This window comes from Melopsittacus undulatus, chromosome 2 (assembly GCF_012275295.1).
Source record: "Melopsittacus undulatus isolate bMelUnd1 chromosome 2, bMelUnd1.mat.Z, whole genome shotgun sequence".
Lineage (NCBI taxonomy): Eukaryota > Metazoa > Chordata > Aves > Psittaciformes > Psittaculidae > Melopsittacus > Melopsittacus undulatus.
The window spans coordinates 9,649,223-9,673,030 of record NC_047528.1 but is presented as its reverse complement, the minus strand read 5'-3'; the positions used below and the strand labels follow the sequence as shown (position 1 = coordinate 9,673,030).

Sequence of the window (23,808 nt, the reverse complement as noted above, 5' to 3'; positions counted from 1 at the left end):
GATAGCATCATCTGAACTTTTTTATAGAGAATAAAAGAGCAAGTATAACAGAAATATGCAAGGCCATCTTGACAGAAAGGTGTGCAAACTTGAATCAGTACCCTTTCCTGCACTAAGGAAAATGCTTCATTGTAGTCACTATTAAGATATACTGCATTCATTCGCTCTAGAGAAGAAAAGAAGACCACTACTACCAGTGGGCTGAGATGTAGCACACATTCAAAGACCTTTGTATTTGGACATGGGGAGGAAAACTTACAAGCTGAATGACAAAACAAAAGCAGGATGGTATCAGTAATAAGGACATTACTAGGAAAGGATTAGTAACTCTACGACATGCTAAAATTCACTCATCTTAACTCCTGAAAGGGCTGTCTGAAGTCCTTTAAAAACAATTTTATGTATATGCGGACACATATATGTGCACAGAGATTACTACCCATTTCACTTTCAATTTTAACATTACTTTTTAATAAACCTAAGATAGAGGAGGATGAGAAAGTGAGATGGAGAAGGAGAGAAGGAGAAAGCAGCATTCTGGCACATATGAATGGAAATAAACATTTCTATGGTCTATACACAACAGGAAACTATAAATTACATTTTCATTGCAGAAATCCCTAAAGAAAATAATATTGGGAATTAGGCCTCCGGAATCTAACAGCATGGTTTTCTGAACATGTTGGTGCATCTCAAATGTTGTGATCTAATATTTCATTTATGTGACATACTTGCATCTATATAGCTAAAGGATACTGTTTAAATTTAATTCTCATGTCAAATTTTGGCTGTACTGAAACTCTGGTTAGTAAGTTGCCCTGAAGGAAGGGTATTTCAGGATGAAGGCATGGTAAAAATGAAAGGTGAAGGTTGTTTTTATTTTCCTACAAGGCTCAAAACATAGGTTTCAGGAATATTAAATGGCAAACTTGTAAAACTCACTTCAATTTCAACTGTTAATTAGTGTCAGAGCTTATAGTTTTTGAATTGTGACTATCTGAGGATGTTGCTGGGATTAAATGCTGTTAATGCAAAGGAGCAGACAGGCTGTGTTTACAGAAATCAAATCCAGCAAAGCAAGTGGAAGAACCCTGCATTTCAGACTTAGCTTATAGGACCATGTCCTGTTTCAATAACGAGGTGTTGTTCATTCCCTAGACTTGCCTATTTAATGAACCCTAGTACATTTTCTCTGGCAGGTTTGAGAAAGGTGGAAAAAATTACATTTGGATTTACAGTTTTCTGTAATCAAAATTACCCTGGTTACCAAGTTGCCCAACAATGACTCTAAAGGTAAGTTTGAGCTGGACTTCTTTTGCATATCTTATTTCCACATTCTTTAAAAGCTAAGCTGACCTTGGAAATGTGATTTCATGAGTTCTTGGTAGGCATCCAAAAATTTTTGATTGAATTTATGACTTAAAAGCAGAAGTGATTTTCCTTCCTAGAACAATATTTTGCTGTCATTTGTTCTGTGGTGTATTTAAAAGTATGTAATGCATTTTTGTTTATTTTCCTCACTTAGCTACAGAAAAAAAAGATGAAAATCTTAAATCATAATGGCTGCTGCTTAAGAAATTTATTTCATGTGGAGGAAATTGGAAAGGTGGCTGGCTGCCTGTTTATATTTATATGAAATTAGGTTTAAGGACATCAAAGGAAATATACCATATTGTGTTCTTGTAAACTGGAATGCATGTTATTTACTCGTAGAATACAGGCAATTAAAACCAATCCATACAGGCAATGTACCACTATGAGGGTTTTTCTTTCTATGCAGATGCAATAACCAAGCCATACCTGTACACAGAGCACATACTCAGTTGCCACCATGTGCTTGAAGATGACTGCAGATCTTAAGACACCATGAGGGTCCAACGTAAACTCCTCCTCTTCATTGCCAGTGAGGATGGTGAAGGTAAAAGGGGGGCCATTGTGAAAAGAGTCTTTGTCTGTCACTACCAGCTGCAAAATGCTTGTGCCCACTGGTTTGTTTTCCTTTACACATATACACAGTGTATAAAGAAAAGGATTAAAATGGTACATATATCACAATCATAAAATAAAATGCTTCACTAGCAAGAATATTCAACTAAATGCTCTCTGCTCATTATGGCAGCTCACAAGAAGCATCTATTTGACACCTCTTGTGCCACATGGATGGGCAGCAGAGACATCTCCAGGGACAGATGCGCTCTGCCTGATACTGTGTCTGATCATGACTGGCTAACCATTTAGTCTCACACCCTGAAGCAAGGTGTAAAAAGTGCAAACTCATCCCAGTTCAGACTTTTTGAGGCCAGAGTACCTGGCACAACAAGGATGAATTGGTAAAATGCGTAACTGTTTAGAAGCCTCAGCAGACAGAAACTCACCAAAGACTTAAGGAAGATGTGCTTATACTTTCCTTTAGATAAGATCACTCAATACAACTTTTGCAGATAAATCATCAAAAGCTACTTAACTGAAACCAAATGCTTTTGTATTTTGAAATTCAGGGAAGTTTCTTATGTGCAGGATAAACTTACTTGAATTACAGCAGTATAGTTAGCTGGAGTAAATACAGGGCCATTATCATTCACATCGGAAATGTCCACGTTGACTGTCACAGATGAAGACAAAGGAGGGGTGCCGCTGTCTCTTGCCTGGACAACTAACGAATAACCAGATATCTGCAAAAAGGTGAAAACACTAAATAATCATGAAAGCAGTCCTAAATTGTAACTCATGTTCTTTACATCCAGCGCACCACCTATGACATTCTAAGTAAAGCTGTTTGGCCTCATTACCTTCCCTGCCCTTAGTATACCATTACAGAATATAATAGTTAGATATAATAATATAATAGAATAGTTTGGGTTGGAAAGGACCTTAAGATCATCTAGTTACAACCCCCCTGCCATGGGCAGGGACACCTCACACTAAACCGTATCACCCAAGGCTTCATCCAGCCTGGCCATGAACACTGCCAGGGATGGAGCATTCACAATCTCCAATGGGCAACCCATTCCAGTACCTCACCACCCTAACAGTAAAGAACTTCTTCCTTATATCATTGCTATGGTGTCCCAACTTCTGTTTTATAAGGCTATCAATAAACAGAACTACTTTATGGTATTAAAATGACTGTATCAGATGATGCATTCTTGAAACAAAGAGGCAGACAAAAAATAAATGATGGATAATATCCAAACTCAGCCATTACTACTGTAGCTAACATTTTCATCTCTCCTAGGTGTCAGCTGGGATATGTGACCTGATTCTATTTATCCTGTGGTTGGTTTCCAGGTTGTTATATAAATTGCTTATTAGAGCCAACCTCAGTTTGACACACAATGTTTCTAACACTGCTATTGAGAACCAGGAAAAGTTCACAGGCAGTTGGCTTAAACACACACTCAGAAACATTTGGGACTACTAAGGGCAACAGCGTCTGAAGCAACAGGCTGCTATAAACCACTCAGTAGAAGATAAGGACTTTGTTTGCAACAGACATAAACTACTCAGCGTGGTGTGGGCAGTTCAGCACATCATCCTTGGGTCCTCCACACACATATGTGCCTGTGCGTGAGGTGTGAGCATATGTGACAACTTGTTAAAGCTCAGTGTATGCACAGCTTACGGATGACAATTTGATTTTATGAACTATATCCTTATGTTGGACTCCTTAGGTCTTACAACTGCTTCTTACTGTATATTGCTCCTATTCCGACAAGGATTGCTGCTGACATGTCTGCCCATGAATACATCTATGGGGGAGCAAGCAGAGGGCAAAATGTGTGCCAGATAAAACACCCAGCTCCAGCCTCACCATGCAGGGCTGGTAAGGGGAAAAAGCACCCCCCTGAAGAGGGGGACAGTGTAAGGCTAAAGTGTGATGGAATACAAAGCCATTAGACAAATAAAAGCCATTTGGGTAGGAGGCCAAGTGTATGAAACAAGGGGGCTCTACTGGGATGTGAGACCAACCTAAAGAAAAAGGAAACAGGTTTTTGGTTTTTGGAATTGTAAGGAGGAGAAATGCTGTGATTTGGTGGAGGCACAGTGATAGAGCAGGGAGGAAGAATCCTGAACTATGGAAAGTCGAGAAACTGAGGCAGACAATATTCTTCCCCCCTCCCCCCAACTTTGTAGCAATAATTTCTAGTGCTAGCTAAGACTGACAGTTTAGTGGGATCTTTCCCCAATTTTTTGTGTGTTTGCTTTCATTTCAGTGTATCCCAGAAAGGTATATGGCAAAAAGTCATGGTTTCTATGTGATTGCAGTTCTGGAAATGAGTTTCTTTAAACCGCTGAAACCTGGGAGTCAGCACTGCCTTTGGGGATCTACAGCAGATGGAGCATCATGTATCATTTTCCCTAAAGGGGTCAGAAACACCTGTGTCTAGGAAATGTGCCAAGGAAGCACAGAAAAAGACAATATTTTATTTTAAACGAGGGAAATGTTGGGAAATGCAGATTTAACAGAGCTGGCATTAAAGTTGCACATGCTGGTGAGGGCAAACGTGTGTGTCTGAATGCAATCGTACATGACTGCACTTCAGACACTAAATAAAATCATATTAAGAAGTGAAGTCTGTGCCACTTAAGAGGAATATATCAGAGCAATATGTGTAACATGCACAGCCATTGTTACTTCCCTGTCTCTGTCAGTCTGTGGTAATGTCATTCTCAGACCAAACCCTGATAATTCCATCCTGCCTTTGTGATAGCACAGAAAAGATATTTGCCACCATATTAAGCAGTAGCCCTTCTTCCAGTAGAGAGCTTTTCCAGCTGAGCCCATATTCTGAAGACAGCAATCAGCTTCCCCACTTTAATGGATGCACTGGTTGGAGGCAGGACGCATAGATGTTGCAGGACTTTCGAAGCCACGCAACACTCTACTGCCCTGCTAGTAGCACAGGCAATTGTGTCTGGGTTTTTTTTCCCCAAAAGCTGCTAATTGCTAGTTATGGCAAAATGGTGATAAATCATCCTGAATGAATGATCCAGAGAGCAAACAAAGCAGCAGAATCTGTTTAATGAAGCACTCCTTCACTTTTGGTACAGCCTGGCCACTTCATATCACCTCCCCAGTGACATGTTTTGTACAGCACTAATTAATGGCTGAGGTTTCAGCTCCCTGCTTGCTGCCACAATCTGGAGTATGTTGTAATCACTGTGTTGCACACACTGGTGCATGTGTGTGTTTGCATGCACAGGAGAGGAGGCAGCTCATTAACACAGAAATCCAGGGTTGGTTTTTTACCCCAGTCTGGCCTCTGCTGCTGTGCTGGTGCAGGATAGGAATGTTTGCAGAGCAGTTGGCTTGGAGATAGGGTCAGGATAGGGCTGGAGTAGGTAAGAAGTAGAACAACCATATCCTGGGCTACATCAAATGAAGAGTGATTAGCATGCTGAAGGAGGTGATCCTGCCCATCTACACTTCTCTCGTGAGATTCCACCTTCAGTACTGTGTACATTTCAGGTGTCCTCAACATCAGAAGGACATGGAGCTGTTGGAACAAGTCCAGGAGACTACGAGGACGATCAGGGGCTGGAGCACTTCCCATATGAAGACAGGCTGAGAAAGCTGGGCTATTTAGCATGCAGAAGAGAAGCTGTGCGGAGAAGGGGGCCTATGAGGATGCTGGAGAGTGACTCTTCATCAGGGACTGTAGCGATAGGACAAAGGGTGATGAGCTCAAACTTCAACAAGGGAAGTTTAGGCTAGATATAAGGAAGAAGTTCTTTACTGTGAGGGTGGTGAGGCATAGGCACAGGTTGCCCAGAGAAGTTGTGGCTGCCCCACCCCTGGTTGTGTCCAAAGCCCTCATGGCAGGGGGGTTGGAAATGGATGATCTTAGGCCCTTTCCAAGCCAAACCATTCCATGGTTCTACCATTAGAAAGACCTGTTGGAGCATCTTTGCCTGATCACTGCAGAGTACACAGGAACCATCTTCAAAACAAGTTAGCAGCAGAGTTGAGTTCAATACACATCTGTAAGTCATTACAAGTTAAGAAGTCCTGCATGTCTTACCCTTTCTCTGTCCAATTTCTTTTTAACCTTCACAAGTCCCAAAACAGGATCAACCGAAAATTCATTGTCTTGATCCCCATTCACGATGGAAAAATGAATCTGGCCATTGGATGGGCTGTCCAGATCTTCAGCTATCAACTTTATCGAGAAAAGAGTGAAAATTAGCAAAAGTAATATTAAGCAATCTATAGGATACATTAATTACTTAACACCCCCAAAAATAAAACTTTGTATTCCATCAGAGTAGTTACAACTGAGCTGCTACCTCTACAGCATCAAGCCAAGCATCAAGCCAATCAGTTTTTGACACAAGACTCCCCTTGGGCCTTTTCAAAATTCAAGCCTTAAAAAATACACAATATTGTAATCTTAATATTCTGTTTAACGCTTTCGTTTTTGATCCAAAAGTTCCAAGATGTGAGGTTTGTCTGTATTGTGACGTTAGGGTATAGCACACTGCATGCCAGACCATGCAAATACTATGCATTTCGCTGAAAAGTTGAATTTTCCCTTTCCAGTAAAATCCACTTGTTTCTAGATGACTCATGAAATGCAATTCCTTAAATATATCATTGCTCTTTGACAGTATATTGGGGTTAAAAAGAGACAGTTGGTACTACTACTACTACTTTGTTTTGGGAGAAAACTGGTAGCAGCCTGGAAAGCAGTAGCAGATGCAGAGTATTGGCTAGAGAACAGTTAGGGTGATTCAAGATGCAACAGTTGACATTATTAACCAGTGCAGCAGTATTTTATTAAAGGTCAAGACTCTTATCCCAAGTAACAAGTGACAGGACAGGAAGTAACGGCCACAAGCTGTGCCAGGGGGGATTTAGATTCGATATTAGGAAAAATTTCCTTACTGAAAGGGTGATCAAGTATTGGAACAGGTTGACCAGGGAAGTGGTGGAGTCACCGTCCCTGGAAGTGTTCAAAACCCATGTTGACAAGCTCTTAGTGACATGGTTTGACTTGGCAGTCCTGGGGTAAAGGTTGGACTTGTTGATCTTAAAGGTCTTTTCCAACCTATTTGATATTATGATTTTGTGTGGCAGAGGCTTTTGTCTTGCCTAAGGGCTGGCCACAGCCTCACTCACCATTATCACTGACTCGCCAATGGCAGCGTCCTCACTGATGACCGCACTGTAGACCGCCTGGCTGAATTTTGGTGCATTGTCATTGACATCTGTCACATTCACATTTACAGTCGTAACGGCGCTCAGGGCTGGAGTACCTCCATCTTTTGCTTCCACTACTAAGTAGAAATCCTTACACGTTTCATAATCCAAAGCATCCAAAATGGAAATCACTCCTTTGAAGCAAGGGAGGGAATGTCAACAGCCAGAGATAAACAAATAGTGTTATGGACTAAGGAATTTGTAGTAAACAGTACACCATGTTATTTATCCCCATGGCACACATACAACACTAACACTGCCCAACCTAGTAAAAATATTTGGTCAGGTTTCTACCTCTGTTGTTTGATAAAGAATGATGCCAATTGTACTTGGGTTGCCTCTGCAGGAAGGACCTTCACAAGGCATGAAGCAATGAATCGTTTCTCATGAAAATAGCTTTCACTGTATGCATATTATCGATGGAGAAGTGGGGGCCAAATCCACCATTTAACTGGGCTCATGCAGAGTTGTGGGAGAACTAGATGCCAACTCTGGAAATCAGCCCTGACGAGTCAACAGAAATTCACTCCCATCAATTAACTTCTCACAAATGAAATACAAATGAATGGGGTATGAATACCTTTGAGGAACCAGTTGTCTATCATTTATGTGAGTAAACAGGGACTTCCCCACTCAACTAGGTTTCTAAATTTTGGGTTCCCTCACTACACGATCTCAACTAACATTCTCTGTAACTTGACCTACTCCATGCACCTAGAGCTCCTGTAGGATGGAAATGAATTTTTGCAAGCCCTCCAATTGTTTCCTATGTAACCCCAACAAGTAGATGGAAGTGGGCTGTGTACAGATAATCAGTGATGCCTTAAAGGAGCTAGTAGTACTGGGCATGGCAGAAAAGACTTAAACGCAAATCCTTAACCCTGGCAAGCTAAGTCCTTTCTGATATGGATCCATCATGCTCAGGGGTGTAGGTGGCTTAAAGGTCAGTTAGTCCAGCTGCTGCCCAACACAAATCAGCTAAACGTAATCATTCTTGAATGTACTTGTACCTAATGTTCCCATAAACCTCCAATGATATCAATTTCCTAACCTTAGGAAATGCACTTCGGTACTCAATAATCATTACAGTTAGGATTTTTTTCCTATCATTTAACTGAATCAAAATGCAATTTAAACCCAAAAATGGGTAGGGAGAACAGTTTATTCCGCTCCTCTTCACAGGTATTTTTTTACAGGCTTGAATACTAACAGCATGTCTTCTTTTTTCTAGCTTAAACAGCCTCAATTCTTTCAGTCTTTCCTGGTAAGCCACATTTTACACACCTCGGATCATTCTTAATCTTGTCTGGGCTCTCTCCAAATGAATCCTACCTTTCAGCATGACTTGCTGGAAGCAGAAGCCCTGAAGAGAAGCTTCCAAGTGGCTAGCAGAGAGTTCCCACTGTTAAATGGTGTGAAAGGCATTATTTTTCAAGCCCTGATCAGGCATGCTACATCAGCACCCGGCTGTCTGGAAACTGAGCTCCTGCCTCTAAACTGATAATAATGGAGCTGTCACACATTAATGAATAATAAATAGGGTTTTTTTCCTCTCTATGTGATTAAGCTTCATTATGGTTTTTTATTGATTTATCTCCTTGGCTTCACTGTTAAATGTGAAGTTAAGTATCGCTGTCTAGGCATATTTATGTTTAAATTTGGTTAGCACTAATCAACATTATGAAGATAACAGACAACACACAATTATGTTAAGTCCCTTACATGTAAGGCAGTGGCCTCTGTAGAGTGAGTGGAGAGAGATTTTTGCACACAGTAATATAAATGACACAATGCATCATTTTGATATTTTGCAGGTTACTGGCTATTACAGCTGCACTCGAACAAGTGACACCTCCAGCTTTCAAAATACAGATTCATACTGGCCATCCTGAATGTTATGAAAGTAAGGGGATCCACTACAGGAAGCATAGAAGGATCACACTTTACTGCTGATGGATTAAAACCTCAATAGGGATAAAGAATATATCCCACTAAGACATTTCAAAGGAAACTGGAGAAGAATTGGAGCCATTTTCACCAAATAAGGTAGCTTTTCTTAGTATTTCTTAATAAGAAGCAGCAGCATGTTTTAAAAATCTGTGATGTATAACCAAATAAACCCAAAACCCAAACTATAGCTGAAGTCAACTGTTAGACAACATGAATCAGAAGCAACATAAGTCATTGTAGTTGCATAAACAGCAATCACATGCTTGGACTGTCAGCTAATCACGTTAGGTCCTGATAGCACTGCCCTGATGCTTGCTAAGGTTGAGGCAATTGAGGCTGTACTCAGCTGGTAAGAGGGTAAATATTGCAGTGTTCATAATGGTGAAGGTTACACAGTTTGGCTAATGGGTTGTCACATCTACATTGACTTCAACAGACACACTAATGGAGAAAAGTATTCTCCACTCGAGCTGGGGCAGTTGAGTGTGACTACAATTTACATCACCCTCCAACCTAAAATTGTTTTTTAACTGTGCAACTAATTCCACATTGACAAGCCATGAGTTTTTTGTTGGAAACGTTTTGACCGAAGAGCTTTCCCCAAAGCATTCACACTTTCTGATGCTTTCATTTTGCATTACAAACAAGGAACACCATACAAACCTGTTTTTGAGTTAATCCTGAACTTCCCTTTCTCATTTCCCGATCTGATGAGATAGGCAATCTCAGCATTAGTACCAATGTCTTGGCTTGTAGCAAAAACAGAAAGGACTTCAGCACCAGGCGAGGTGTCTTCAGGTACTGTCACAAGATAATCTCTTCTTTCAAACACAGGGGGGTTGTCATTAATGTCTAGCACTGTAATAGTAACGGTGGCAAATGAGGACAAGGTCAGCACAATGCTCTGATCTGAGGCCTTCACACTGATGTTATAGGAAGACTGAAGCTCTCTATCAAGTGGATGCTCCAAAATAATGATTCCTGATGACTGGTCAACTGAGAAGTAGCCATCTGCAGAGTCTGCCAGGGAATAGGTAACTTTTCTGTTCACACCTGAAAGAAAAGCATATGAAAATGATAAAGTGAAGAAAAGAAGAACCTCTTCCTACCCAACAGAAACCCTAAGCAAAATCTGCTATCGCACTGATCATTTCAGGTGGGGTGCACCACAGGGAGGCAGGCGTGCCTATAGGTACAGTATTGCTGAAAGACTGGGAGACCAGGACCTGCTCTTCCAAATCCCTTGTTCTCGTTATATTCCTGTGGATAAGTTAAGTCTCTTCCCTCATCATGATCTCTTTTTTTTTGTTTTGGAAAATCACTTTGCAGAACTGTTGTGTAATGAAACTTGAAAGCAGAATCCAGATATGGTCCTTGCCCAAAACAGCTTACAATTGAATTAGATGAGACAGGCAGAATGCTGAAATTGGAAAAGTCTCAGAGCACATCTTGAAGGAATAGAAATGTACATAAGGGAAAAATAAACCCATAAAAATACATCAGGTGGCACATACTGTACTTTCTACCACTGCTGCCTTGATTCTACCGTTGAGCAGAAAAATATTATCATAAGACAACAATGTCTGTTAGACAAAATCTGCATCAAAGAACTCCTGCCAGAATATGGACATTTCAGAAAGGGAAGTCCCCCACTCCCCTGATTTGAGAGCAAAAACTGAGTTTTATGAAAGATGCTCTGTGTTTTTCAAATCCTGTCTGGATTGCATGATACATAACACCTATCCACGCAGCTGCTGAATATGCAGCTCTATGCTAAGGTTGTTGTCAGTAATAAGGCTTGAGGGGAAGGTACTGACTTGGTTGCTTGCTGACTACAGTGGGATAGCCGTTTCAAATCTAATTAAAAGTGAACACAGATATGAGCTAATTCAGCTCCCTGGATGCTACTTGATTCTGTGATTTGGTCCTAGGTGCTTCACTAAGAGATTATAACTAAAACACAAAGGTCCACTAAAATGAAGAGTCTCTGTTTTTAACATCTCTCACTTGAGCATTTGCTGCTCTTTTTGAGAACCAACTTTACAAGGCTGACATTAATCAGAAGAACAAGAGCTACCAACCCCTGCTAGGCGTATTTTGTTAATTTAGAATTTGTGGCAGTATTATTCTACTATCTAGCAGCAAAGCATTGTAGAAATATCTGATCAAAAGCAGCACAAATCACAGCTGTTTTCTGCTTGATGTAGCAGGAGTAGAGCATCCACACAAGGGGGAGCTGGGAGACTCTTTCTTCAATCACATGTACATAAAAGCTAGAACAACTACAAAGTTCCAGACCGTACTTGGAGAGCATTTGGAATTACTATTTGGCCCCTTCAGGGAATAACGTTTTTATGCAGTGCTTGAGACACCAGATTGTATTTCATACACTCATGTGTCTTTAAAATAAGGAAAATTTTAAATGGCAATATTGTAATGAGACAGGTGTTTTGCTTTTATTTTTATCACAGCAGAACCTCTCTATTCACCATGGCATCCCAAATGTGAAAAACACAGAGGCCATCCTTCAGTAAAAGCAGGCTAAGTAGCTGAGGAAGTGACTCCTGTCCTACAGACAAGGAATTGAGCTCTGCCCATGAACTAGTCAGAGACCCTTTCATGTGTTGAAACACCTAGACTCTGAATACAGCCTGGTGGAGACCACACTCACCTCTTCATTTAATCTTTCAATAAGCTTTCAAATGCTCTGTCGGATGACAATCAGCCAGACTGACAAAAGTGACAAAGGAGTAAAACCTTGGTAAGTGGAAGGTTTTGAGAGACTAAATGGATGGAGGTGTGCCTACATTTCTAACAGGGGAACATCTCCTGCTAGAAATCCTCCTGAAACTTCCATTTATGAAAAGTGACAGACCTGATGAGAACAATTAATGAGCTGGTAATTAGAACTGATCTCTAGTGATGCTGGAAAATGGGATTTTGCCTGATTCAGAGCATGCAGTTGATCACCCAACCTACATGAGTTTTAACTATAAAGCTATTTAGTATTCTGTACTGGGCTCTCTTGATGTTTGCCAGCTTCTACACAGGATTAAATACTTCTCTGAAAGAGGGACTTTAACACACACCTCCTTCATGTATGTGTCTGTGATTGCAGAAGAGCCTTTGGGCTCTCTGGGTTCTAGTCTGGCACAAACACCCTATTTTATACTCACGACAGCTTACCTGGGCACAAGACCAAATATTTAGATACTACAATCTTTAAAGACATAAACTGCTAGAAGGGAGATGGCCTACTCATGACTTGTATGTTGAAACACCCCAAAACTTCAACAAGAGTACCTTGCCATAGACAAGTGGGCAAAGACAAAATTTGGTGCATGTTGCACCACATAGGGTGTGTTTACATACAGGATACAATAACTCCGGTAACTGCACTCTGATTGCCCTATAATCTGACCACTCTCCTTGCATTCTACTTTTTAAAGTGATGTCCATTAATTAGCAAAATATTATATTTTTATAAATGATTGCTAATGATCATACAGTGGGGACAGTTCAGAAAGAGATTGTGGTGGTTTAGTTTCTATCATCTCTCATATAAGGGACTTTTAGGCAGAAAAGGAGTTACTTCTTGAAGGGAAATGCTTTTATTTTTCCTTCAAGGAAAACAAGAGAAGAATACAGAAGTTCCAGGGATGTGGGATATCTTGTACTACTCTGCTTTGATGACAAAACCAGTCTTATTTTTCCCATGGGACCTGGAGGAAATGCTCTTACAGGTGAAAATGCCATTTTATGCAAAGGAGAGACAGAAGATCAGGGCAGAGGATCTGAGCTGAGACACAGATACCTGCCCTTGGTGGCTTTCAGCCTGAATGCAGCAGCAGAAGAGGAGAAATACAGAAGCAGATCTCAGCTACCTGCTGAACTTCTCCCACATTGTTTTGTGGGGCTGGAGTTTAATGCTTGCTTCCTGGGAGGAAAAGTAACCCACTGAAAAGGTGTGGCAAAACCAGCACTTTGAAGGAAGTGTTGTTATATCAATAGCTTTTTCCACTCAGCTTCCTGACCTGAGGCTGGAAACAAGATGGGCATGGGGCAAAGCTGAAGTAGGAAGATATTTCTACAGAAATTCAAAATGCTTTAGTCCAGGGGCTACCATATGATGAGGGAGAAGCATCCACCAGTGTGTGCCAATGGCATCCCCGGAGGCAATGGTAGATTCTGCTGTGATTAAAAAGGAGAGGATTTCTGTTGAAAGGAAACAACTGCTTCAACACTATGGTTCCTGCGCTGGCAAAGAGAGCAATCCTCCCACATCACTTGTCCACAGCTGTTTGGGGATTAATGTTTGCAAACTGCGTTGTATCTATTCACTTATCCACTTAAACTCCTCAGATTTCTTAGGTGCCAATCACAAACATAAGCTATTTGAACATGGAAAGCTTTGCAGGAATTACTATTACTATAAGAGGATTGCAGTACATTTTTTAAATAAAGGAATAAGCAAGCACATTTTCTATTTGGACTTGTATTAGCATATGATAGAATATTGCCCTTTGCCAAATCTCTGGTGTGAAGAGCTTGTACAACATACAGCTGTGTAGTACCTCAAATGCCATCCTTCAAAGAGGGGTTTTTCTTGTTTTCTTCTGTAATAAAACAAAGGGGCATGCACTGAATGTCACACACTGACATATTCTATGCCATTGCTTCTTTAAATAGCACTAGGGAAATAAAATAACACCTCTTTATAATTCTGGAGTATGAGATTTTTCCTTGTCTAACTCACAGAATCATTTAGGTTGGAAATGAGCTTTAAGATTATAAAGTCCAACCATCAACCTAGCACTGCCAAGTCTACCACTAAACCATGTCCCTAAGTGCCATCTCTACATGTCTTTTAAATACCCCTGGGATGGTGACTCCACCACTTCCCTGGGCAGCCTGTTCCAATGCTCGACAACCTTTAGAGTGAGGAAAGGTTAACCAATATCCAATCTAAACCTCCCCTGGCACAGCCTGAGGGCATTTCCTCTTGTCCTATCGCTTGTTACATGGGAGACCAAAACCCACCTCTCTCCATCCTCCTTTCAGGTAGAGAGTGATAAGGTCCCCCCCTCCTTTTCTTCAGGCTGAACAACCCCAGTTCCCTCAGCCGTTCCTCATCACACCTGTGCTCCAGATCCTTCACCAGCTTCATTGCCCTTCTCTGGACCTGCTCCAGCATTTCAATGTCCTTCTCGAAGGGACCAAAACTAAACACAGTATTTGAAATGAAGCTGATCGAAAACAGTGGAGTTATAACACAGTTTGATCGAAACTGACACCAGTTAAAATGCTGTGGTCACTAAAGGCTGGCTGAATCACACACAAACTGCAATTTACACATATCAAAGACCATACATAGTGTGTCTCTCTTTTTATCTGCCTTCCTTAACTAATGATTTACTAGATGGTAGATTTAGATTAGATATTAGGAAGAAATTCTTCCCTGTGAGAGTGGTGAGGTGAGGGGGTAGATTGCCCAGGGAAGCTGTGGCTGCCCCATCCCTGGCAGTGTTCAAGGCCAGGTTGGATGAGGCTTGGAGCAACCTGCTCTAGTGGAAGATATCTCTGCCTGTGGCATGGGGTTGGAACTGGATGAGCCTTAAAGTCCCTTCCAACCCAAACCATTCTGTAATTCTATGATTTAATGTGTTTCCCCAAATATAGGTAGCCCACTCATCTGTGTTTATCTCTGGAAAATAACGCTTAACTTTGTCATCTGCTCATTTTCATTTTGAAAACCTACAGAAAGAAAAATAATGGCAAGCATTAAAAATAAACAACCAAGAAATAAACTAGAAAGCTGTCCAGAGAGAGAGCTGTAAGAAAAGCTATTTGTCAATTTAGCAGTGATTTGCAAGCCTGGTATCTGATTACTGTGCTTCCATTTGCCTCTCTTTTTCATGGTAAGACTCCTGACACTAGCGTGTACCTATGGCACTTCCTGCTTACCCAAACGTTAACCACACCAATTGCTGTGAGTTAAAAGGCTTCATTAACAGGCTTTATTCACAACTTCATTAACAGAAAACAAGACGAAAGATGAATACGAAATCAGATTTTATAATACTCCATCATCTTGAAATGAAACGCAAAACTCTTGCCAGAAGTACCTTGCTGAACTGTAGAAGAATATATAGCCCAATAGGGAAAGATATTTCAAGTGATTTTTACAGCTTAAGCAGAATAGCTGGCCAAGTTCAATCCATAACACTGCTACCAAGACAGGCTTTCACTGCTGTGCCCCCTTTTCTGCTGGGACACTACAGCCTTAACCCCAAAGGCCATTACTCACACCACTGCTCCAGCAGAGTATTGGTACCATGGAATCAAAGCAGGGACACAGAGGACAGAGATGAAGATAACCAACCCCTTACTGAAGGAAATGCTAGACAGAAATGGCAGGTGTAAGCTTTTAGTGGTGTGATCACTTCCATGGCTGTCTAAATTCCTGCTTTCCATTTCAGCTGGGTCAGTTGTTGTCTTTTTTTTGGTGGGAAGATGAGATCTGGATAGTTGGCTCACCCTCCTTCGCTCTTCTAGCAGAGTTTTACATAGCACAGGGTACTGGCTTACATGACTGGACTTGAATACTTGTTTCCATCAGCACCCCTGAGTGATTCACTTCCTTGTGCTGATCATGCAGAAGCTTGATTACTTTTCTGCAGTGAGAGAGGCCACTTTGCATACATGTGATCTAGGTTTATACACTGCAGCTGAAAACATTGGTAATGTATCCTGAATCAATGGAATGAACAGATATATACCTGTATATATAAAGAAATACACGTATGTATATATGCATATAAATACACACACACATATATATGTATGTTTCAGTAATTTAGTTTAAATACAGAGCTTATTCAGCCAACATAATCCAAGAGGTACAGTTCTCCTTGTCTAGTTCTTTGTCTCCATATTGTTAACAATGTCTTGGAAATCTCAAAAAGTAAAGAAATGAATAGAAATGTCAGAGTATAATGACAGCAGGAATCTTGCGAGGTATCTAACTTATCCCTGCACAAAGAAAGGATGGATGCAATTTATCCCCAAACAGAGGCCTATCCTTTGATTGTGAACTTGTGTAACCTCTTTGGATAACACACTCCTGTGCCTCACTTTTCTTACAACTAGAAATCTTGTCCTAAATTTTTGTTGAAATTGAATAAGAATAATAAAAGCCAAGGAGAGAAAAAGAACGTAGGTTGACTTCCTTCCTCAGAGCTACTTGTCTGACATCTGAAGACTGCTATACTTTATCATCTCAGTTCTCTTTTCCTGGCACCCCCTCTCAACTGTTTTAGTATTTCCTGGTAGCACACATTTTACAGACCCGTGATCTTTCTTTAAATCTCCATGTAGCTCACATCTTCCTGGAAGTGCTGTACCCAGAACTTGACACAACCTTTCAGCTCAGGTTTTGCCAACACCATGTAAACAGAAAGAACTACTTCTGTTTTCTAGCATTACTCCTGTTTACTCATCTCATTCAAATATTTGACTTTTCACACTGCTATGAAAGTGTAAACATACATTCAGGCTGTGGTTCACCATAATACAGCTGCTTCTCTGCAGTTCTGCTGCCCAGCCAGTCGTTACCCAAACAACACTGATACTCTTGGTTATTCTTGGCTAAACACAGGATTTCACATTTATCTTGATGACTTGAATTTATTTTTCCATACCACTTTTCTTACTTTTCCATTGTTAAATCCCACAACTTCGACTTTGACACTACCCAGGGTACTTGCAGCCCCATTCTGCTTTCTGACATGTAGCTATACAGATCTTATGCATACCGAACCATCCAGGAATGAAAATAAGAGGAATGCTGCACCCATCACCTTTCTTAACTTATCCCTCCAGTGTAACAGTCATTACAAACCCACCTGACAACAGTTTCATGCAGACCATGTTTCCCTAGCTTGCTTATAAAAATAACATGCGGTACAATATCAAAAACCTCACTAAACCTAAGCCATACCAGCCGTATTTCTTTCTGTATGTTCTCTTTGCATGTTGCAGAAGGAAATGAGATTGGGTTGATGACTTCTGCTTGCTGAACTTGCTGAACACAGACTCTTAGTCATCTTGATACACATATACTCATTATTTCAATGCAAGTTGAGTGGCTAAGTTCCCCTGACTACCTATACGAAGCTTTAAAAATCTGGCCATTTGACATATCCTACAAGAGGGTCATATAGAATGACTAACAGGATTAGGTCTCCTGAGTGCCTGGGAAGCACTGGGAAGCAAAATAAGCAATATGAAGCAGGGCTTGTTTAGGCAGAAACCTAAGCTTTCTATCACACTCCCCAAACACCTTGTTTGTTTACTTCCTAACACCAGGTAAGTCTAAGACCTCACAGAGCCTATTAAATTTTATTTGGCAATTTTTCAGGGGCCCAATGTGCTGTTTCTCTGCATTCCTAGGAGTGCTTCTGCCTTTATCAAGAAGGCAAAAGCTAGGTTTTCTCCTGAACAACTCACTGGGTGAATCTGTACCTCAGGAGTCCTCAGGACTAACCAGCCTACTGGGGGAAGTGGGGCATTGCCCTCTCACTCTCTGTATGGAACAGAAGTCTAATGGCAAGGACACATTTCCAGGGAGAAGTACAAAGGTACATTGCCACAGGCTATTGCTTTTAATTGAATAAGTCCTGGGGGACTTATCCACCAGGCTACACAGCAATGCTGTAAAAAAAAGGAATTAATAATTCAGGTTTTTCATATCCTGCATTAGCACACTAACCCCTGGACTATTATAAAAGTCATTCAGGCAAAGACATGTGTAAAGATATAGGAAGCTCCATGCATGTTTTAAAGAGAATGAGCCATCCTATGTAAAGTATCTTGCAAATATTTATTTTAAAAGAACTCAGACAATATCCAGAAATAACCTAGCCTGTGCTGGCATCATTGCCAAAGTTATCTGCCTATTAGCTGCTGGGTTTTAGTGAATCTTCTGTGCTATCATCTTTGTTACTCTTTCTATTAATGTTTCGATCCCTGTTTTCTTCTTTTTCAGATTCTGAATACCTCAGAAGTTTCTAAATCCATTTTAAGGGACCTGCCCAGCATAAATAAACATGCTAAGTAGAGGTTTGCTGCATATTGGTTTTGCCAGGAAATGCCAGAATCAATATCTACTTCACCATTTCTATTATTCTGTTACTTGCCATTATACATAATTCAGAGAACTGCCTCTTAATCAAGTTGTGGCTGTCTTGCTTTCCTCTCTGACACTTATGCAATCTCACTTGGCCCACCACTGAAGTCCATACTCATTACTTCCATGCACAGGTTCCTGAAAGCAGTGACCCACTGAACAACCTAATGGAGTGATTTTCTTCTGAACTGTGCATACCAGCACTTTGATGCCACTTTCTACAAACAGTGATAAACCCTGGAGCATGATGCATGTTCCTCAGCCATTATTTCTGACAGATACGTATTTTTATAGTTTTAATGCTTTCTTCATTTTTCCTACTAACCCAAGGAGAGGAGAAGAAGAAGATATAATATGCTTGCCTCACCACCCTCCTGGGGGTAGGTACAATCCAGACTGGATTGACTGAAACTTGAACAAGTTATATTACCATCCTTCCCCAGAAAAGACATCTCTTATTTCCTGAGCACCTGCACATGAAAAGGGTTTGATTTTAGGAATTTTTTGTCAAACCAAGCCTTTATTGAAAGATCAAAACCACCGAGGTCAAACCTCGCAGGGCAAATATCAATTTTATCACAGATGTCTTTGAAATCCAAGATAAACATTTCCATCAGAAGATGAAGGAAACCCTTCCCCACATTTGCCAGGTTCCCCAGATGCTCACCAGGCCAATGATGTGCCACAGTTTGCTCCCTTGTCCTTCTCTGGGGGAGTTAGGGAGCCGATATCTGCTAGTGAGAAGGATAAACAGCTCCTCCAGAAGGCCTGAGTCCTTTTCACTGCATCTCTACCACTCTGTGCAAAGACGTGAGTAATTGGCTCCCCACACCAAGAACCAGATTGATTAGAGGCTTGATCGATTTAAACTCTCCACATTAAACACAAATGCACTCATCAGATGATTACAGAATCCTTCTCATAAATCTTGGTCCAAATAATATTTAACTCTATGCAACTCTTTAATAAACACAACCAAATTTCAACCACAACTGACCTATAGAACCTGATTGTATAGTCTCAAGTCTTACCCTGGCTCTCTGACTTAAGCTTTCAACACCCATTGTTTTCCCTCACAGAGAGCAAAGAATAGAAAACCAGGGTCACTATTCAAATACCTCCACCCCCAAACTAGTTAAACAGGGTTTTTTTTCAACCAGCAAGTAAACCTCTCACACTGTTCTCACTGCGCTGTGAGCCTACAGCAGAAGCTGGGAACCTGGAATTTTGGGCATCCTTGCACAAATGTGACAAAATGCTTTGACAAAATAGCACCCTGCTTATTTTTCCAGGTTGCATTATCAATGCTATTAAATCTGCTATTAGATATGGTAGAATATTTCTCCAAACTAAATCTCATCTGACAGTGATTCTTCTTTGAACTATGTCCAGCTTGGGAAGAACCAACAGTCAGAGAGGGTTTTCTGCCTGTCTGCACCGCTCTGCCAGTCACCAGGTCATGGTGAGGATGTTATGCTTCTGTCTGTATCCATGGCGTAGGTCTCTGGTTATTCAGAGGGCTGCTGCGGTGCCCACACTGCACAGCACGCAAGGAATATATCCAAAAGCCATCTGGACACAGTCCTAGACAACCTGCTGTAGGTGGCCCTGCTTGAACAGGGTTGTTGGACAAGATGACCTTCCAGGGGTCCTGTCCAGTCTTAACCATTCTGTGACTGTGTGAACCCTGCAGCATCACACCTCTGTATCCACAAGCCCAGGAGACACGTTTCTAGTGAGGTCATCCAAACTGCATCACTTCTGCCTTGTCACCACGCACAGCACTGTGGTCCTCACCTTCAGCCCAAAGTGAGGGCCCTTCCTGACTCATTTGCTATCTGTACAGTCTGCAGAAATTGGACAGGGGAACACATCATTCCTGTTGGGAAGCGGACCGTGAACTGTAACACATACAAGGCATGGAAATAACTATGTCAAAGAACAGGGCAGCTGGCAAAGGAGGATGTTGTGGCTGGGCAAGGGAACGGGTGAAATCCTTTGCTGTTTAGGGTGCGCTGCTATTCAAGAAAGAATCAGATCAGTCTCTGAGAAACTCCTAGATCTGGCTTGCCAGACATATGTTGTGCACCAGCTGGCTCCTTGCAGGCTGCACATCAACACACCTTATATCCAATCTAAACCTCTGCTGTTTAAGTTTCAACCCGTTACCCCTTGTCCTATCACTACAGTCCCTAATGAAGAGTCCCTCAGCAGCATCCCTGTAGGCCCCCTTCAGATACTGGAAGACTGCTATGAGGTCTCCATGAAGCCTTCTCTTCTCCAGGCTGAACAGCCCAAACTTTCTCAGCCTGTCTTCATATAGGAGGTGCTCCAGTCCCCTGATCATCCTCGTGGCCTCCTCTGGACTTGTTCCAACAGTTCCATGACCTTTTTATGTTGAGGACACCAGAACTGCACACAATACTCCAAGTGAGGTCTGACGAGAGCAGAGTAGAGGGGCAGGCTCACCTCCTTTGACCTGCTAGGATAATGCAGAGGCTGGAAGGCAGCCTCTCAGTGGCAGGCAAGAGAGAGCTGGCTGACAAGGTCGTTCCTTCTTTGAGTGAAATTAGAACTCTATATTAATCATAAACCCAGAAAAAATCAATAGGTCAGTGAAGTCACTAAACTGACGGCAAATGTGGATAGTGTAGAACTGCCAATGCCCCGGTGGTGATGAAGAGGACTGCAGAAGGACAGGTGACTCACTGTTCATATTTAGTGCAGTGAATGCTCCTGCCTTTTGTATACTACACCATCAATCATCATGGAATCAGGCCTGAGTATGGAGGTCATTCACAAGGCAAAGCTGGAAGTCAGCACTTAACCATCACTTAAAGTGCTGCTGAGCTTGGACTATGCTATCATCCACTCTTGTATTCTGTGAGCAAGGCCACAACACTGTGCAAGCAGAAAGCACGAGAAGCACTGGAAATGAATATGCACCTGCAGCTCAGCTTTGGGCTCCAGGTTTATTTTGAAGTTCATCAGCTTTTTAATGTTGTGCTAGCCACAATGCCCCATGTAGGTTTTCTCAGTGCTGCTGCTCTAGCACAACCCTAATTCTTTCCGATGGATTTGCTCAGATAATTACAACTCAGCATTCACTCAAACTCTTCTCATGCCTTAATTTGAAAAGGATGGAGTAATTTGGCACTTTGATTTGAAGACAGTGGGAGGTGGAAACTCCTGTGAACTTCCCTAAAAAACTGTAAACCCAGCAATTTCCTTATATTTCTTAGTTTGTACATTTTCAATCCTGGTGATGAACTAGCAGGAAATACTATCTTCTGGAAATATTAGGAATTCTAATGGAAGCAGTGTGGAAGAAAAAACAGGTTGCCTAGAGGAGCTGTGGCTGCCCCATCCCTGGCCAGGTTGGACAGGGCTCGGAGCAACCTGATCTAGTGGAAACTGTCCCTGCCCATGGCAGGGGGTTGGAACTGGATGATCTTTAAGGTCCCTTCCAGCCCAAACCATTCTATGATTGTTTGTTTTATATTAAAGTTACTAATATATATCTTAACAGAGGGACTCTGTCCTTCATGTGATCACTTAATGTGAGATACCTAACTACATGGAGAGGTTATGTAAAATGATCTTGTGTGCTACTACAGTTAAAGCTATTTCCTTCTGTTGAATACTGTGACGAAGAATCACATCTCCCCTTCAGTGTCTCCATCTGGCACAGCTAGTTTCTAAGTATGTATCCAAATTACAAAGATATAAACCACCAATTTGTGCTCCAGTCCTGAAATTTCCCAGGATGTTATGAGTTCAGGAATTTTGAGAGATATCAAAAGCACAAGGCAGATATAACACTATTTTCCTGTTAACTAGAAATGGTCTTCATTATCCAACAGCACCTGACCACAAAATTTTCAGTTTTATGTTTAAATTGTGTTTAGTTACAGACAACAAACTGACTTCTCTCAAGTTTTATCTCAATGTCTTCTATGCATATTCTTATCCTTACAGTACATGGCTCTGTAAAGTCCAAAGCAGAAGAATGGAAGATTCTAAGACTGATTGCAAGATTTCTCATGAATGTTAAAAATTGATTTGTATGATGATTACTAGCTCCACTGATGTTTTCAGGATAATGCTCCACAAAACCTTACAGGAATATCATAGCCCATTGGGAATATCAATAATACATTTTTCTCCCTGATGGGAACATTACACTACCTGAATTCATTCAATATGCAGCAATAGGGAACCAGTGGTTTTAGTATGGACTAACAAACAGAATGACAATGAATACAAAATCCAATTTTAGAGACCAGAGTCACTTTCATAGGATACAATGTCTTTGATTTTCAGGTCGATCATCAAGGAAGCACAGAGCTCCTTCCCATTCATCACACACATCCCTTTAACTTATTTAGTTTCAGAAGGAGGATGTAGCCATTAGCTCTCATTATTTTAATCCTTATTTTGTTTTTTTTTTCATTGTTAACCATATCATTATGCAGAGTTGGTAGCAAGAACTTTTACTGACAACTTCTTATTCTAATTCTTTCTATCTCCCCTCTCACCTTGAATGCCATCTCACCTATGAGGAAAATGATAATTAAGGCAACAGTAGAAACAACACCACTGGGTCTTCACACTCTTCAGTAGTTTACTATCACTAATTGGCTTTTCACTGCAGGACAGCACCGTAACTTTAAATTTGATTTTTCAACCAAGGTGCTTAATCCAGCTCTTCATGGGTACATTGATGAATGCTTGCTGCTCCTTTACTGATTCCTGTATATTTACATGAATTCTATTACTAAGAACTGAGACATCCAACATGCACTGCACTTAAAAAAAGGTTTTAACATGAAATATTTTTTTCATTCCGTGAAGTTATTTTATGTGAAGTTATTTGGGCCGCAGCTTTTACAAAACATCTCCAAAACCACAGGAGGAAAAATAAACGAAGGGATTTATTTATTCCAACTGAAGTTAATGTGCTAAAAAAAACCCATCTGATATTCAGTAGGTTTTACCACTGTGTTATGCAAAAACCCTTCCCCTTTAAATATTTATAATTGGGCCCAGATTTCAAGGTTAAGGTCCTCATATAATAAACTATCACACTTTAAAAGAATGCACAGTTAAATAACCAGAACATTTATAACGTACATTCACAGCGTACAACAATAGTTTTAAGCGAAGTTAACCAGCTGGAACAAATGGGAGTGATAGCGGTATAAGACTCTAGAAAAGCTGTGATTAATCAGATATAGGTACCTATGGCATGTAACTATATTATTTGCATAAACAAATGCATGGGTGTTCAAAACCATGGCTCAAGAAAAGAGATGAGGCCACTGGAGGAAAAATGTTGGAATTTACCCCAAAACTATCATTTATCCCTAATCATAGCTATCACCCATCAAGACAATAAAAGACTACATGCTTGTGTGGCAGCTATGATGCTTTTTTGTTTGTAATACCATTATGTCAAGCTCAGCCACAA

General features: G+C 40.9%; 1 protein-coding gene across 1 annotated transcript in view; it reads right to left on the bottom strand.

The window, feature by feature from the left end:
- Positions 1 to 23,808, bottom strand: part of FAT3 (FAT atypical cadherin 3) — a 342,653-nt gene that overhangs the window by 45,526 nt on the left and 273,319 nt on the right. Inside the window, 5 exon segments of the mRNA XM_034073958.1 lie at positions 1,801 to 1,998; positions 2,529 to 2,672; positions 6,024 to 6,161; positions 7,121 to 7,335; positions 9,815 to 10,204. Of these exon segments, the coding sequence (XP_033929849.1) occupies positions 1,801 to 1,998; positions 2,529 to 2,672; positions 6,024 to 6,161; positions 7,121 to 7,335; positions 9,815 to 10,204 (1,085 nt within the window).